Raw genomic sequence first — 16,782 nt, 5'->3', positions numbered from 1 at the left:
AAGACATCTATAAAATAACAGTTTTTAACTTTTACTAAATTCATGCAGCTTTTAACTTCTGCATTCAAATGTTCCTGATCTGGATTCATGTTATAGCCATATTAAAAGATGCAACTTCCAGCATCACCATGTACAGAACTGATGAACTTCTTTTCTGGTGGCATGCAACATCACTTGGCTGTCAATTATCCCATCAATTTTTCCCAGCAGCCAACTAGGTTGGTAACGCAAACTCAAACTCTGTCAGTTGCTAGATATTATAATTCAAACAGCGGGTTTGATCTATCTGTACTGGAGAGGTGGATGGCCTAAGATATGACTTGCCAATAAGGGTGAAATCAAGGGACGGATAGCATCATTCATGTCGTTTTCCCTGCAAATTCCTTCTACTAAATGATTTTAAATATGGTGGTCTGGGATAGACTCATTCACCAAAATGAGAGTTTTTAGCAAATGCCTGAACGGAGTAGGGGAGCAGGCCTTGAGTATACGTGGGGGAAGAGCACAGCCCAGGCACTGAAAATGAAAATGTTAGTCACTCAGTTCTGTCCCTCTCTTTGCAACCCCAAGGACTGCAGTCTGTCAGGCTCCTCTGTCCATGGAATTCTCCAGGCAAGAGTCCTGGAGTGGGGACGTTCTCCAAGGGATCTTCCCAACCCAGGGATCAAACCCGGGTCTCCTGCATTGCAGGCAGATTCTTTACCCTCTGAGCCACAAAGGAAGCCCATAACCCAAGCAGAGGAAACAGCAAATACGTGGCACTGGGATTTAAACATGCCAAGATTGTTCCAGGAACAGCAAGAAAACCAATAAGGCTGCAGTTGGAAGGTGAGAGAAGTACAGCAGTGTGAAGCAAAGAAGACTTCACACACTTCTTTAAGTTAATTTAAGTTAACTTTTATTCTGAAAGAGATTGGAAAGCATCATAGGATTTGAACCCAAAGGGACCTCATCTGAATTCTTTGAATAGAATCACTCTGGTAGGTCTGTAGGTACTTGTATTTAGCAAGATAAAGATGAAAGTTGCAAAAGAAATTATAGGTTATTATATTATTCCAGGTAAGAGAAGATGATTGTTTAGACCAAGCTCGTAGTGAGAGAGATAATAAAAAGCTGTTCAATTTTGGATATATTTCAAAAATAGAGCTGACTGGATTTACTGATACACTGCATATTGATGGTAGAGAGAGGGGTCAGCCCTGACTCCTGTTTTTGAATAGTGATACAAAGAATGGTGGGAAAGGAGCAGATTTTTCTCTTTGGGACAAAGAGAAAAAGAAATCATCACTAAGTCTGAGATTCCTTTTGGCCATCCGAGTAAAAGTATTGCATCAACAGCTCTGATACAGCAGTCTGGAGCTCAGAAGAGATGGCCAGATACCTCAGTTTAGTTCAGTTCAGTCACTCAGTTGTGTCTGACTCTTTGTGACCCCATGGTCTGCAGCACGCCAGGCTTCCCTGTCCACCACCAACTCCCAGAGTTTGCTCAAGCTCATGTCCATTGAGTCGGTGATGCCATCCAACCATTTCATCCTCTGTCATCCCCTTCTCCTCCTAGAGAGAAAAAGTCTCAAATTAGATTAATTTTAACTTTCTTAGGCTTCCCTGGAGAAGGCAATGGCAACCCACTCCAGTACTCTTGCCTGGAAAATCCCATGGATGGAGGAGCCTGGTAGGCTGCAATCCATGGGGTCGCAAAGAGTCAGACACGACTGAGTGACTTCCCTTTCACTTTTCACTTTCATGCATTGGAGAAGGAAATGGCAACCCACTTCAGTGTTCTTGACTGGAGAATCCCAGGGACGGCGGAGCCTGGTGGGCTGCCATCTATGGGGTCGCACAGAGTCAGACACAACTGAAGCAACTTAGCAGCAGCAGGCTTCTCTAGTGGCTCAGTTGGTAAAGAATCCACCTGCAATATAGGAGATCTCCTGCAATGCCAAAGACTTGGGTTTGATCTCTGGGTTAGGAAAATTCCCTGGAGAAGGAAATGGCAACCCAACTCCTGTATTCTTGCCTGGAAAATCCCTTGGACAGAGGAACCTGGTGGGCTACAAACCATTGTGTCACAAGAGTCGGACACAACTTAGCAGCTAAACCACCACCATGAAACCTCTTGGAAATTTCTGATGGCTCAGCATACATATGTAATATTAAATCCAACACATTAAAACACCAAAGGCGCTTCCCTGGTGAGTCAGTGGTAAAAAAAAAAAAAAAAAAAAACCTGCCTGTCAATGCAGGAGACATGAGTTTAATCCCTGACCCAGAAAGAGCCCACATGTTGCTGAGCAACTAAGCCCATGTACCCCAACTGCTGAGCCTGTGCTCTAGAACCTAGGAGCCACGATACTGAGCCCACATGCCACAGTACTGAAGCCAGAGCCCCCTAGAGCACATGCTCTGCAGCAAGAGACACCACCTCAATGAGAAGCCCTTGAACTGCAACTGGAGTAGCCCCTGCTCACCACAACTGGAGAAAGCCCACACAGCAACGAAGACCCAGCACAGCCAAAGATAAATAAATAAATAAAAGTTCTTAAAAGTATCAAAGAAAGTGTTTGGACAGACTAATACTAGATTGCTCATAAGGTCTAAAAAATAAAGAGATTTAGTAGCAAAGGGAATATGGGAGAGGAGGTTACTGCCTCCTGAGATAGCTGACCTGTCCCAGGACACAGAGAGATTTTTGGTTACACAAGGGAGGTAGAGAACCTTTGAAGGAAAAGTTAAGTGTGTATTGGGTTATGCTGGTAGTTGACTGTAAATTCCAGAGTGGAATGATATCAGAAGTTGAGCAGGAGTGGAGCTGGGATCAGTAAAGGAGAGATACAGAGATGTGTGGGCATGATTTCGTAGGAGTTGAGGGCTGATATGACAACCCTGAGCTTCGTGCTGAGTGACAGCAATGAATGTAACAATAAGGTGAGTCCTCTGGTCTCAAGGTGAAAATAGCGGTTGGAAGGTAATTAAACAGGCGAGGGTCATGACCGAAGCATGAAGATTTCTGGGCAAAGGTCACTCCTGAGGTTAGTGGTATGAGAGTCATTTATACAGAGCAGGGTGACTAGGATATCCTGTTGATTCCTTAAATACTGCTCACTTGAGTAATAGTGTAGATACAAATTTCTCAAATCCTGGAAACAAAATTTGTTCTAGGAATCAATATAAAACTCCCCACCCACTTTCTCCTGCACATGAGAAGTCTTAGGTTTTAGTACAATTCTCCTGGAGGAAAAATAAAGATAAAGCTTGTTAGTCAAGATGACTACTATGATCATGTTCCCTAAAAGGGAAAACTGAGATTGGAATAGTTTAAATAACTTGTTCAAAGTCAAGCAAGCTTATACTTAGCCAAGCAGAGACTCAAGGTCTTCCTGTGCTTTTCTCAGTGTCCCATGATAAATATACTTTGTAAATATATAGATATAAATATATAAAACATACAACATAAATATATAGAAGTTCTAATAGGACCTGTATAGTGTTTAGGCAAAAAACTTTCAATTGTATAAAACAGATAAAAGAAATATTCAGAGAACTTAAGCCCCAGCTCTGAATAAATCAAGGGATAAATGGCTTCCTTGATACATTTTCTTGACTATGTCTATTTATGCAAATTTATGCACTTTCATCCAGTTGATTTGTAGGCTTACCTGACTGCCTGAACAATGCAACATGCAAATCCAGTACCTTCATACGTGAGTTGACCTCAAATCAAAAACTCAGCTAATTAAAGCAAGTAAACATTCTGTTGTGATGCTTTTCTTTAGTGTTTGACCAAAAGGTTTAAAGTTCCCTAGCTGCAGAAAGAAACTGGAGGGAAAAAAGCGGTTTTAGCCTTGGAAGCAGTGAACAAGAGTTCTACTCCTGGGTCTGGTCCTCACTCTTCCTAAATAAGTCACTTAACCTCTTTGAGCTTCAGTATCTTTATCTATAAAATAGAAATAATAAAAAGGCAGTCCCAACAACATCTTGCCTGAGGACTACTGCTATGATAAGAAAATCCCTACAATACTTCATACTTGGTAAGGGGTGGTCATCACAATCATAGTCATTATCAGTGTTATTTAGGACTTTTCTTCCCTGGACATTGTTACTGCTCTTAGCAATATCACAATTTGGGGGAAGGTCATTGTTGCTACGTCATTGTTGCTACTGGACAACTATTAACACATCAAAAGAAAAATAAATGGCCAAAGTAACTCAGATTCTTGGGCTGCACATTCTAATACGAGGACAATTAGAGTCATGTGGGAACCAGGAGGGAGTTATGTAGACATGGAATTCTCAGAGGACAAATACCCTATGAGGGCTATAAATCTTGTTATCTCACCTAACTAGGGAACACGTGATTGACCTGTCTAAGGGGATCCAGCTCTGTCTGTTGAGGGAGATAGTGAGTGTATGTTCACTATTTGCAGTAATTCTCTTTGCTGTTGTTTATCAGTTGCAAAGCCGTGTCTGACACTTTATGACCCCATGGCTTTCCGGAGTTTGCTCAAACTCATGTCCATTGAGTTGGTGATGCCATCCAACCATCTCATCCTCTGTCACCCCCTTCTCCTCCTGTCCTCAATTCTTTCTGATATTGCACTAATTCAACCTCCAGAGCTGCAATTTGACATAAATATTGGGGGACAGAGACACAGGCTCTGTCATTAAATAAGACATAGTGGACCCATGGAATTAACAGTTCACTTAATTCACCTTAAATGTTTGTACAATGAGAAGAAATATCAGCTCATTAAACTGTTTACTAATCCCAGATGGATATAAACTATAACTGTGAGACATGGGACTATATACCCATGCAAAATTAAATCATTGTTGCATATACGATGCTTACACTTAGTGAAGAAGATAGGCATCAAACAAGGAAATAACCTAAGCCTATGAATATATATAGAAAAACATGTATTTATATAGCATATATAATTTTGTGTATATGTATATATATGTAACATTATGTACAGGATAAGCAAGTAATTGTACGTGGAAAAATAAAAGAGACAAGAAGAAATCTGACTGGACAGAATGCTTTCTAAGGGAATATTAACATGTCAGCCAGGCCTAAAAATGACAAAGAACCAGTGTGGGGAAAATCATTCCATGGAAAAAAAAAGCGTGGGATCACAGTTCCAAATTTCAAGTAAATTGCCAGAATGTAAAAGCAGGCAACGTTGCTGCAGCATAGGTAGCAAGGCCTCTTCCCCAGCACTTTGCATTTCAACATCCTCCCAGAATAAAGCCCTAATCCCATTCCCTAAGTCAAAACTGTCAAGATTATTGGTCAGCATCACTGCACTGTAATGGATGGGTTCAAAGGAAAGCACTAATATCATCCTGCCAGAAGCAATGAATTTGGGATTCACAATTAGCTTGAAATTGGAAACTATTTGTTCTCGCTAACTTGGGAATCTGTATCATTGGGAGAAAAGCCATCACTATGCCTTAAAGAGTATCCATCATGTCCAAAAATTATAGCAAGTAGTTTTAAGAACCCATGATAATATTAGTACTCTGCTGTGTGAGCCGGGGGTGAATGGAAAATCTCTCTACCTCCTGCTAAATACAGCTCTGAACCTAAAACTGTTCTTTAAAACATCTATAAAAAAAATTAAGCTATTGGTACATTGCTAAAAAGGCTTCCCTGTTGGCTCAGCAGTAAAGAATTCAACTGCAAAGCAGGAGAAGCAGGTTCAATCCCTGGGTCAGGAAGATCCCCTCAAGAAGGAAATGGTAACCCACTCCAGTATTTTTGCCTGGGAAATTTCATGGATAGAGGAGCCTAGCAGGCTACAGTCCGTGGGGTTGCAAGAGTCAGACGCAGCTTAGCGACTTAACAACACATTGGTAAAAATCAAGTTACATCATTACATCTAGGGCACATATTTGACATAACCATGGGAGTATAGAGACACAGGCTCTAACATTAAACAAGCAAAATGAATCCCAAACTTACCGCAACCCCTCATTCCTTAAATCTTTACACCACTGTGAAGAATTATCCATTCATTCAACTATTTCTTGATCCCAAGTGAGTATCAGCCACAGTTTGGAGTCTAAGAAGACATATTCATTCAAAACTCCAATATTAGTCTTACTAGTCTGCTGTGCTTGAGTTTAGTGGAGAAGGCAAACATGAAGCAAACACACAAATAAGAATATAGTTTAAATGGAAAAGGTGTCCATATGACAGTGAACAGTAAAATTCTACTGTGAACTGAATGGTCAGAATATTTTCTCAGGAGAATCAACATCTCAGCCAATGCCTGAAGGGTAAAGCAGCATGGCAAAGATTGCCCAAGAAAAGAGAAAAGTTATGGTAAGGCCCCGAGTTGTCAAAGAAGTTGGCAGGATCTAAGGAAGACAGAGTGACTGCTGCACGATTAACCTGTTCCTTGGCAGTGTCTTTTCATTGTTTTTTCCAGAACAAAATATGTATACAAAATTTTCTAATTTTGGTGTCAGGGTAATGCTGGAATGAGACAGAGATTAAGGAGATTGGAAGTATTTATTTCTCTTCAATTTTTTGGAGTAGTTAGAGAAAGATAGGTATTTAACTCTATTTAAATGTTTGGTAGAATTCATCTGTAATGCTGTCTGGTCCTGGACTTTTGTCTGATGGGAATTTTTTTTATTATTCATTCAATTTCATTACTAGTGATCAGTCTTTTCAGATTTTCTATTTCTTCCTGATTCAGTCTTAGAATATTGTATGTTTCTTGGAATTTTTCACTTCTTCCAGGTTGATGAATATTTTGACATATAATTGTTGGTAGTAATCTTTTGTGGATCCTTTGGATTTGTGTGTTGTCTGTTGCAACGTTCTTTCATTTCTGATTTCATTTATTTGGGCCCTTTATTTTTCTTAATGAGTCCTGCTAAAGGTTTATCAATTTTGTTTATCTTTCTGAAGAACCAGCTTTTATTTTCATTGCTATTTTCTGTTATTTTTTTAGTCTTTATTTACCTTGCTCTGATCTTATTTCCTCCCTTCTATAATTTGGGCTTTACTTGTTCTTCTTTCTCTAGTTCCTTTAGGTATAAACTAAGAGTATCTTTCTGAGATTTTTCTTTGTGTCCTGAGGTAGGCCCGTATTGTTATAAATTCTCCTCTTAGAACTGCTTTTGCTGCAGCCTGTAGATTTTAGATCATTGTGTCTCCGTTTCCACTTCTCTCAAGGTATTTTTTTATGTCCTGTCTAGTTTCCTTGTTGGTTCACTGGTTATTTAGAAGCTCATTGCTTATCTTCCATGTGTTAATGTTTTTTTCTGGTTTCTTTCACAGCCACAGTGGCACGACACTAGAAGCTACTTCCAAGAAGAGGCTATGAGGGGAACTAGGTCAGAGATAGGGCTGACCACAGAGAAGTTTAGGAAAATTTATAATGAGTAATTGTGGACACGACTTAGCAAATCAACAACAACAAATTAGCAACAACGATTGTGGTAGTGGCTACGTGACTCTACATTTGACCAAAGTCTTAAAACCATAAACTAAAAAGTATGCATATTACTGTTTGTAAGTTATACATCAATTTTAAATGGGGGCTATAACAAGAAATATAACAAGTAATACCAACAAATGTATTGACCCTCAAAATATCCAGCTTAGCCCCACAGAAAGTCACATCGCTTCCTCCTTTGGAAAGTAGGATGATGAGCTGTAGACGCCCTCTTGCTCTCCCGGGAGGTCATCCCTGGAGAGATGGATGTCTCTGTAATTCCCTGCTGGTTCTCACGCATTAGTCTCTGAAATCCCACCCTGGTTCCAGTCAACATCATTTCAGGGGAGCAGACTGCACGCTGAGCCCCTGTTACCACCGTTTATTAATCTGCACGTTAATAAATGCGGGTTGTTAGTCTGGCAGGTCCTCAACTGACCTAAGGATTGGCTGTGAGCCTTCAGTCATCAGGGAAAATACCCCAAGGTAAAAATTATACTGTTGCTGCTGCTGCTAAGTCACTTCAGTCGTGTCCGACTCTGTGTGACCCCATAGACGGCAGCCCACCAGGCTCCCCCGTCCCTGGGATTCTCCAGGCGAGAACACTGGAGTGGGTCGCCATTTCCTTCTCCAATTCGTGAAAATGAAATTGCTCAGTCGTGTCCGACTCTTAGCGACCCCATGGACTGCAGCCCACCAGGCTCCTCCATCCATGGGATTTTCCAGGCAAGAGTACTGGAGTGGGGTGCCATTGCCTTCTCTGAAAAATTATACTAAGCAACCTTAAAATAATAACCTCTTAGTGTTTTACAGACCTTCCTTTATTTGCCATTTACAGAGGCAATTTTGTGAATTATATGGGAGAAGTAATTTAATTGTATTTATTTTACAAATAGGGAGGACATACGTGGCTCCTCCAAGGGTGCAGAAAGAATGCGTGGTAGATTCAGAGCCTGACCACATAGCAGTGTTCTCGCCCTCATCCTCCGTCCCTTCGAGACCTTGGAACGTTCCTGCCGCTGCCTGAGAGGTGACTTCTGGAACGTCCCTACCGCTGCCTGAGAGGTGACTTCTGGAACGTTCCTACCGCTGCCTGAGAGGTGACTTCTGGAACGTTCCTGCCGCTGCCTGAGAGGTGACTTCTGGAACGTTCCTGCCGCTGCCTGAGAGGTGACTTCTGGAACGTTCCTACCGCTGCCTGAGAGGTGACTTCTGGAACGTTCCTCCCGCTGCCTGAGAGGTGACTTCTGGAACGTTCCTCCCGCTGCCTGAGAGGTGACTTCTGGAACGTTCCTGCCGCTGCCTGAGAGGTGACTTCTGGAACGTTCCTGCCGCTGCCTGAGAGGTGACTTCTGGAACGTTCCTGCCGCTGCCTGAGAGGTGACTTCTGGAACGTTCCTGCCGCTGCCTGAGAGGTGACTTCTGGAACGTTCCTGCCGCTGCCTGAGAGGTGACTTCTGGAACGTTCCTCCCGCTGCCTGAGAGGTGACTTCTCTAACGGCATCTATGCATTATTTCATGTCCAGATTTCTGACTTCAAACTTACTACTCAGGATTAACTGTCCTATTTTGTCAAGGAGTAAGGTAAGTACCCATAGTCCATATATACATTTAAATTTAAAATATTTAAAACAAAAAGCCTGCCAACAAAATAGATCTACAAACTAAAGGTAACCCACAAACTGTGAGCTTTCAACCCTCTACATCTGTGATTCAACTATTGGATAAACAGTAATAAGAAAAAAGAAGAAAAGGAGACTATTTCAACTTAAGCTGATATACAAGTTAAAAAAAAATTAAGCAAAAGAATGGCTCACGTGGACAGACCAGAGCAGACAATTATACAGGCAGAGCATGAACAGAGGGTGATATATTGGAAAGCACCAAAAAATTGAAAGGACCTAAGTGGTGTGTGAGCAAAAAGCAAAATGAAGAGGAGGTTACAAGGACTCAAAACTCATCCTCACCTGAAGCCCTGCATACCATCATCCACCTTTCTCAAACCAGCATAGAAAACCACTATTCATGTTTAACAGTAATAGCATCTTCTTCAGACTGTGCTGAACACTCAGCTTTTTGCTCATTGTTTTTCATGTATTATCTAACTTAATTCTCAATAACACCTTGAGTTAGGTCTCCTTACTATCTTAATTTTTCAGTTGGAGAACAACTGGTTCAGGAATGTCAGTTGATGACCAAAGACTCAGGCTGTTAACTTGGGCTCTTCTCAGAGTCCAAACTCTCCATCTAATGCCATGTCTTCCTTTGAGAACTGCGTCTGCTGGCTGTACATGCCCCCACTCCTCCAGTTACCCCACTACATACACTATGCATCTAAGTCTCAGTTACTTCTCTGTGCAGCCTCTAACACTGAGTTTGGACCAATGAAGACAATACATAATTTAAACAGAGCTAAATTCAGTTTAATTTAAATTTGGTAAAGACACATCAAACTTGAGAAACGCTTTATCTGAGAACAGAATTTGACTTGCCAGTGAGTATTTGTGGAAATACAAATTACTCTCCTCTTGTGTCTACAAGGGCCTTGGCATATAAAGAGCAGAGAAGTGTGTGAATTTAATAGGCGAGGAAAAGCTGAACTGTCAGAGTTATTAACTCCAAAATGATCGTGTTTTGACATATCTGAAAGAATTAAAAACTGGAGAGATGATTCATTACGATCCCTCATTCAATAGTTTGGAATTCTAGATGAATAATACACTAAGTTTCACTCATAAGTCCATGCTTTAGATGTGGAGAATCTTGAAGCACATATCATTTCTGTAACGAAAAAATGTTCATGAGATATAAACATTTCAGTTTCGCTGTTACTGCAATCTTAGCTAAATTTGACGCTCTGTTCCTTTGTTTCTCTTTGCTCTGGACATCTGATTCTTAAGTAACCCGGATGGAGAACACGACCGAAGTGACACAGTTCATTCTCCTAGGACTAACCAGCACCAAAAATCTGCAAGTTCCCCTCTTTATAATATTCATTCTCATTTACTTGGTCAATGTGGTTGGAAACGTGGGCATCATCCTGCTGGTGCTCCTGGACTCGCATCTCCACACGCCCATGTACTTTTTCCTCAGTAACCTGTCTCTGGTGGACTTTGGTTACTCCACAGCTGTCATTCCCACAGTCCTGGCTGGATTCCTGAAAGGCCGCGGGGTCATCTCCTATAACGTGTGTGCTGCTCAGACGTTCTTCTTTGCAGCCTTTGCCACTACGGAAAATTTCCTCTTGGCAGCAATGGCCTATGACCGCTATGCAGCAGTGTGCACGCCCCTCCGTTACACCGCAACTATGACGACAAGCGTGTGTGCTGGTCTGTCCACAGGCCCCTGTGTCTGTGGCTTCCTGAATGCCTCCATCCATGTTGGAATCACCTTCAGTCTCTCTTTCTGTGGGCCCAATGTGGCCCACCACTTTTTCTGTGATGTTCCAGCAGTCATGGTTCTCTCTTGCTCAGATAGGTATGTTGATGAAATGGTTCTTGTTTATGTAGCCAGTTTCAACATCTTCTTTGCTCTCCTGGTTATCTTAATATCATACATATTCATATTTATTACCATTCTGAAGATGCACTCCTCTGCAGGATACCAGAAGGCTTTATCCACCTGTGCCTCCCACCTCACAGCAGTCTCCATCTTCTATAGTACGGTTATCACGATGTACTTACAGCCCAGCTCCAGTCATTCCATGGACGCTGACAAAATTGCGTCTGTGTTCTATACCATGATCATCCCCATGCTGAACCCTTTGGTCTATAGTCTGAGGAACAAGGAGGTTAAGAGTGCTTTCAAGAAGATGATTGAGAAGGCAAGATTGTCTCTAAGATTGTCATTTTAACATTTTAGAATACAAAATGATCCAGTTTTACTCTGCTCACATTTTTCCCATTCACTGAGTCACATGCAGAAATTAAGTGCTGAATAACACCCTTATTTTTTTCTAAAGTATATTGTCTAGAATAAGGAAACGTGTTCAGAAATCTAACAACTAAATGAGGGTGGCCAAAGAGAAGCATAAAATATTGTGGTTCTGCTTGTCAAAAAGCTTGTTAAGGACATTAACATGTTCAACATGCATTTTACCTACGGCATGTGCTAGAGCACACAGGCAAAGCAGGAAAAGAAGCAAGCCCGTGGACAGGAGGGCGCCTGTGGCCTGTAGACACACGCGCGTAGGGGAAGAAAAGTAGCAAGAGGTAGACGGAGAGGGTTTGTTTGTATTAAAAATAATGAGAATAGTGAATTAGTGGATTAAAATATAAATTTATATCTAATATGACTTTCTTTAGCTGAATATCTGTTCTAAAAGTCTTCATCTGAGAAAAAAATAATAAACTTTTGATGAAACTATGTGCTTATTTTGTTGGCATAGTTTACTGACAGATGTATAAATATACCATCTTAAGTGAATTAATAATTGTCTTGATTGAGTCATTTTATTAAGCTGAATTTTCACATCACAGTTTTCAAAAGGATACAATAGCCATAGTACAAGGAAAATGGAGGGAAAATAATATAATAATTTTTAAATTTTTCATCCATGACTACCAACATTCACCTTTTTTAAAAAATGCACTGAGCTAGCAATAACATTGTATATTTTTCTGTTTGCAGTTGCTTTAAAATAAGCCAATGCTGCTTATTAATTCCCTTTAAATGGTTTATAGTCTTATATAAGTTTCATATCATTGTTACTGTTTAGTCACTAGGTCATGTCCAACTCTTGCAACCCCGTGGACTATATGGCCCACCAGGCTCCTCTGTCCATGGGATTTCCCAGGCAAGAACATTAGAGTTGGTTGCCACTTCCTTCTCCAGGGGTTCTTCCTGACCCAGGGATAGCACCCATATCTCCAGCATTGGCAGATGGATTCTTTACCACTGGAACCACCAGGGAAATCCAAGTCTCGTGTGTACAATGTTATATTTCCACTTCTGTATACAGTACAGTGCATTCATCACTGACAGTTTAGTTTCTACTCATCACCATACAGTGTACTTCTTTTAACCATTTCACCCTGCCCCTAGCCCTCTTCACCTCTAAAAACCACTAGTCTGTTGTCTCTATTTGTGTATTTGCTTTTATTTGGTTTAGTTTATTCAGCCATAAAGAGAATTAAAATTTGCCATTTACTGTAACATGGATGGATCTAGAGGGTATTATGCTAAGTAAAATAAGTCAGAGAAAGAAAGACAAATACTGCATATTTTCAATTACAAGTGGAATAAAACAATAAAACAAATAAATGAATGTAACAAAATTGAAACAGACTCACAAATGCAGAGACCAAACTATTGGTCACTAGTGTGGAGAGGCCAAGGAAAAGGGGCAAGATAGAGGAAGGAGGTTAAGAAGTATGAACTAGGATACAATATAGAGCACATGGAATAGAGCCAATATTTTATAACTTTAAATTGAATATAATCTGGAAATCTATTGAATCACTGTTGTATACCCAAAACTAATATAATATTGCAAATCAACTGTACTTCAATGCAAAATAATAAAATGAATAAAATAAAGAGTATTAATAGTCAAGCCATGCCTTGGACCCAAGACAACCCTTGAATCTACATTGCGTGGTTCCTAAGACTATGATCTGCATTGTTGTTCAGCCTCTCAGTCATGTCCAACTGCAACACACCAGGCTTCCTTGTCCTTCACCGTCTCCCGGAGCTTGCTCAAACTCATGTCCACTGAGTCGGTGATGCCATCCAACCATCTCATCCTCTGTTGTCCCCTTCTCCCCCTGCCCATAATCTTTCCCAGCATCAGGGTCTTTTCAAATGAGTCAGCTCTCCTCATCAGGTGGCCAGTGTATTGGAGCTTCAGCATCAGTCCTTCCAATGAATAGTCAGGGTGGATTGGCTTTAAGTATATTTAGATCAAATTTAATTTAACAAAATTTTCAACTTCACCTCATCAAGGGTTCATGTGAAAGTAAAAGATATGTGCATAGAGCATGTGTAGAAGAACTGGCTCAATGGGGGCCTGTCCATCAACAGAGGCGACTCTGAGAGGAAGGCGTAGTGTTGTGCATGGAGGACAGGCTCTGGGGTGAGGTACACACCAGGCTTCCATTATCTCCCTTAAGGCATTGTGAAAGTGAAAGTGAAGTCGCTCAGTCGTGCCCAACTCTTGGTGACCCCGTGGACTGTAGCCTACCAGGCTCCTCCGTCCATGGGATTCTCCAGGCAAGAATAGTGGAGTGGGTTGCCATGCCCTCTCCAGAGAATCTTCCTGATCCAGGGATGGAACCCACGTCTCTTATATCTCCTGCATTGGCAGCCAGGTTCTTTAGAACTAGAGCCACCTGGAAAGCTCTCAATTGGACTAGGCATATGTCCAAATCCACTAGAGAAAGAAACAGCAGCCCACTCCAGTATTCTCGCCTGGGGAATCCTATGGACAGAGGAGAACTGGCGGGTTATAGTCCATGGGGTAGCAAGGAGTCGGACACGACTGAGCGAATAAACAGCAAACAGCGTGTCCAAACCCATAGCGTGTAGAACACACAGAGAAAGCCAAGCTATAGAATTTGGATAATTATTGTATCTTTTTAAAAATTCTGATGGCAACATGTTGATTTAACAAAAATGACTCAGTCAAGACAGAAACACTGATTCATTTAAAATATATTTATGTATCTCTCAACAAAATGCTCCAAAAGAGTAGACACTTTCATTTAAAAGACTATAATTTTTCCTTCTATTCAGAATATTAAAAGTTATTTCACAAAAGGAATAATTGCTATTAGACACAATTTTATACTGAATATCTCAACTAACAATTTAAATTATTTTTATCAAAAACTAGCCATGCTCCGTTTACCTCTGACAAATTTCCCATTCCAGTGTGCACGTGCCCATAATAATGACAAATCAAATACATCAGTACATAATTAGTACATTACCACACGATGAATCAAATATCAGAAGTAAGTTTTGACAAACAGGTCCCAAATTTTCTAATGCTTTTCCTTAGCTATCATCATTCAGATATTGAATTTCTGAATATGTTTTCTTTTTACCAAAATCAGACTTTTGAAAAGATAAGGATGCCATCTCAGGAATTTAAATGCAGTGTGGGGATTAAAAAAATAACTTATTGCATGGGGAAAATCTGAGAGGAATTAATAAAAGTTCTTGTACTTACACCCCACTCCAGTACTCTTGCCTGGAAAATCCCATGGACGGAGGAGCCTGGTAGGCTGCAGGCCCTGGGGTCGCTAAGAGTCGGACACGACTGAGCGACTTCACTTTCACTTTTCACTTTCATGCATTGGAGGAGGAAATGGCAACCCACTCCAGTGTTCTTGCCTGGAGAGTCCCAGGGACAGCGGGGCCTGGTGGGCTGCGGTCTATGGGGTCGCACAGAGTCGGACACGACAGAGGCGACTTAGCAGCAGCAGCAGCAGCAGTACTTACTGGGCTTCCCAGGTGGCGCTAGTGATAAAGAATCCACCTGCCAATGCAAGAAACAGAGATGTGAGTTCAATCTCTGGGTCAGGAAGATCCCATCTTAGGAAATGGCAACCCACTCCGGTATTATTGCCTGGAAAATTCTGTGGGCAGAGGAGCCTGGTGGGCTGCAGTCCGTGGACATGACTGAGCCACTGAGCACACACACTGGGCATACTGCAATGTCAGAATCTGTAGAAAATGTTGCCTTCTCAATGACTTTCTTGAATGCACCCTTAACCTCCATGTTCCCCAGACTATACCCCACAGAGGTCAGCATGGGGATGAGCACAGAGTAGAACACAGATGCCACATTGTCTGGGTCTATGGAGTGCCTGGAGCTGGGCTGTAAGTCCATGAAGATGACGGTCCCGTAGAAGATGGAGACAGCAGTGAGGTGGGAAGCACAGGTGGAAAAGGCCTTTTGGTGCCCCTGAGCTGAGTGCATCTTCAAGATTACAAATGTTAATTGATGCCTTTGAACTGTGGTGTTGGAGAAGACTCTTGAGAGTCCCTTGGACTGCAAGGAGATCCAACCAGTCCATTCTGAAGGAGATCAGCCCTAGGATTTCTTTGGAAGGACTGATGCTAAAGCTGAAACTCCAGTACTTTGGCCACCTCATTGGAAAAGACCCTGATGCTGGGAGGGATTGGGGACAGGAGGAGAAGGGGACAACAGAGGATGAGATGGCTGGATGGCATCACTGACTCAATGGACGTGAGTCTGGGTGAACTCCGGGAGTTGGTGATGGACAGGGAGGCCTGGCGTGCTGTGATTCATGGGGTCACAAAGAGTCGGACACGACTGAGTGACTGAACTGAACTGAACTGAATACACAGGGAAATCAATATAATCAGAAGAGCAAAAGAGACATTAAAGCTCATGATGAAAACAAGAACCACTTCACTAATGTGCTTATCAGACCTAGAGAGAGCCAGGACATCTGGAACATCACAAAGTGATGGGCTATGTTGGAGTTGCATAAAGAAGGACCGAATATGTCCCCAACATGGAAAGAAGCATTCAGAAAACTACAGACATAGGATCCCATGGTCAGATGTGCGCACACATGTGTTGTCGTGGTGGTGATGTTATGCAAGGGCTTGTGTAATGCTGTGTGGCAGTCATAAACCACTGAGGCCAAAAGGCAAGGTTCCACACTTGCAGAGGCTACAAAAAAGATTTGAGCAGCACGGACATTGTAGGAGATGATCTTGTCTCCAGTGAGTAATCCAGCCATTACTACAGGAGTGACAGCTGAGGAGTAACCAGAGTTCGCCAAAGACAGATTACTGAAGAAACATGTGTAGGATTGTGCAGACAAAAGTCCAAGAGAAGCAGTGTGATCATTCCCAGGTTTCCAACCTCATGGATGGGGTAAACGATAGCAAACATGATAAACAGGAGGACCTACAGTTCTGGGCACTCTTAGTCAAAGGAGGATGGCCTGTGTCACCTCTCTCTTGGTCTCCACCAGTGCTATTTGGGAATTAGGAGAGGTACTGCAGTAGTGAGGAATAAAGGGGGAAAGTGACAAGCAAAAAAGACATTGCAATGAAATTTAAGTGCATTAGCATTAGCAATTTCTACTTCAAAAGTATCCTGGTCTAATATTAAGAGCTTCACATGTAACTGTGTGTGTGAGTATGTGTGTGCTTCTGTGTGTGTTTATGTGTACAATGTGTAGTACTATTATTTTTATTTTGCTATTAAAGGAGTTAGAGACTTGAGAGATTATATGATATTCTACAATTCTATTGCTAGTCTAAAAATTCAAGACTGAAGCCTAATTTTCATCTAATCAAAATCCAGGGGCTTTTAGTCACCTCACTGTCAACACATATAAAGGTACCA

General features: G+C 41.6%; 1 protein-coding gene and 1 pseudogene across 1 annotated transcript; one reads left to right on the top strand and one right to left on the bottom strand.

Moving 5' to 3' along the window:
- Nucleotides 1–6,949: 6,949 nt before the first annotated feature.
- LOC147358811 (olfactory receptor 5B3-like) lies at nucleotides 6,950–11,304 on the top strand. Its single transcript, XM_086338738.1, has one exon. It carries the CDS (start codon nucleotides 10,360–10,362, stop codon nucleotides 11,302–11,304), a length of 945 nt encoding a protein of 314 aa, XP_086194864.1. The 5' UTR covers nucleotides 6,950–10,359.
- A 245-nt stretch (nucleotides 11,305–11,549) lies between these two features.
- LOC147358810 (olfactory receptor 5B2-like) lies at nucleotides 11,550–16,278 on the bottom strand (annotated as a pseudogene).
- Nucleotides 16,279–16,782: the final 504 nt, after the last annotated feature.

Source organism: Bos grunniens, chromosome 15 (assembly GCF_055505025.1).
Source record: "Bos grunniens cultivar Pamir isolate PY7600 chromosome 15, Bosgru_T2T1.0, whole genome shotgun sequence".
Taxonomy (NCBI): domain Eukaryota; kingdom Metazoa; phylum Chordata; class Mammalia; order Artiodactyla; family Bovidae; genus Bos; species Bos grunniens.
The sequence above is the reverse complement of the archived record's forward strand: the minus strand, read 5'-3'. Positions and strand labels throughout refer to the sequence as shown.

Bases quoted from the DNA above. Each gene is read 5' to 3' on its own strand.
- LOC147358811 (XM_086338738.1), top strand. From the start codon at position 10,360: ATGGAGAACACGACCGAAGTGACACAGTTCATTCTCCTAGGACTAACC.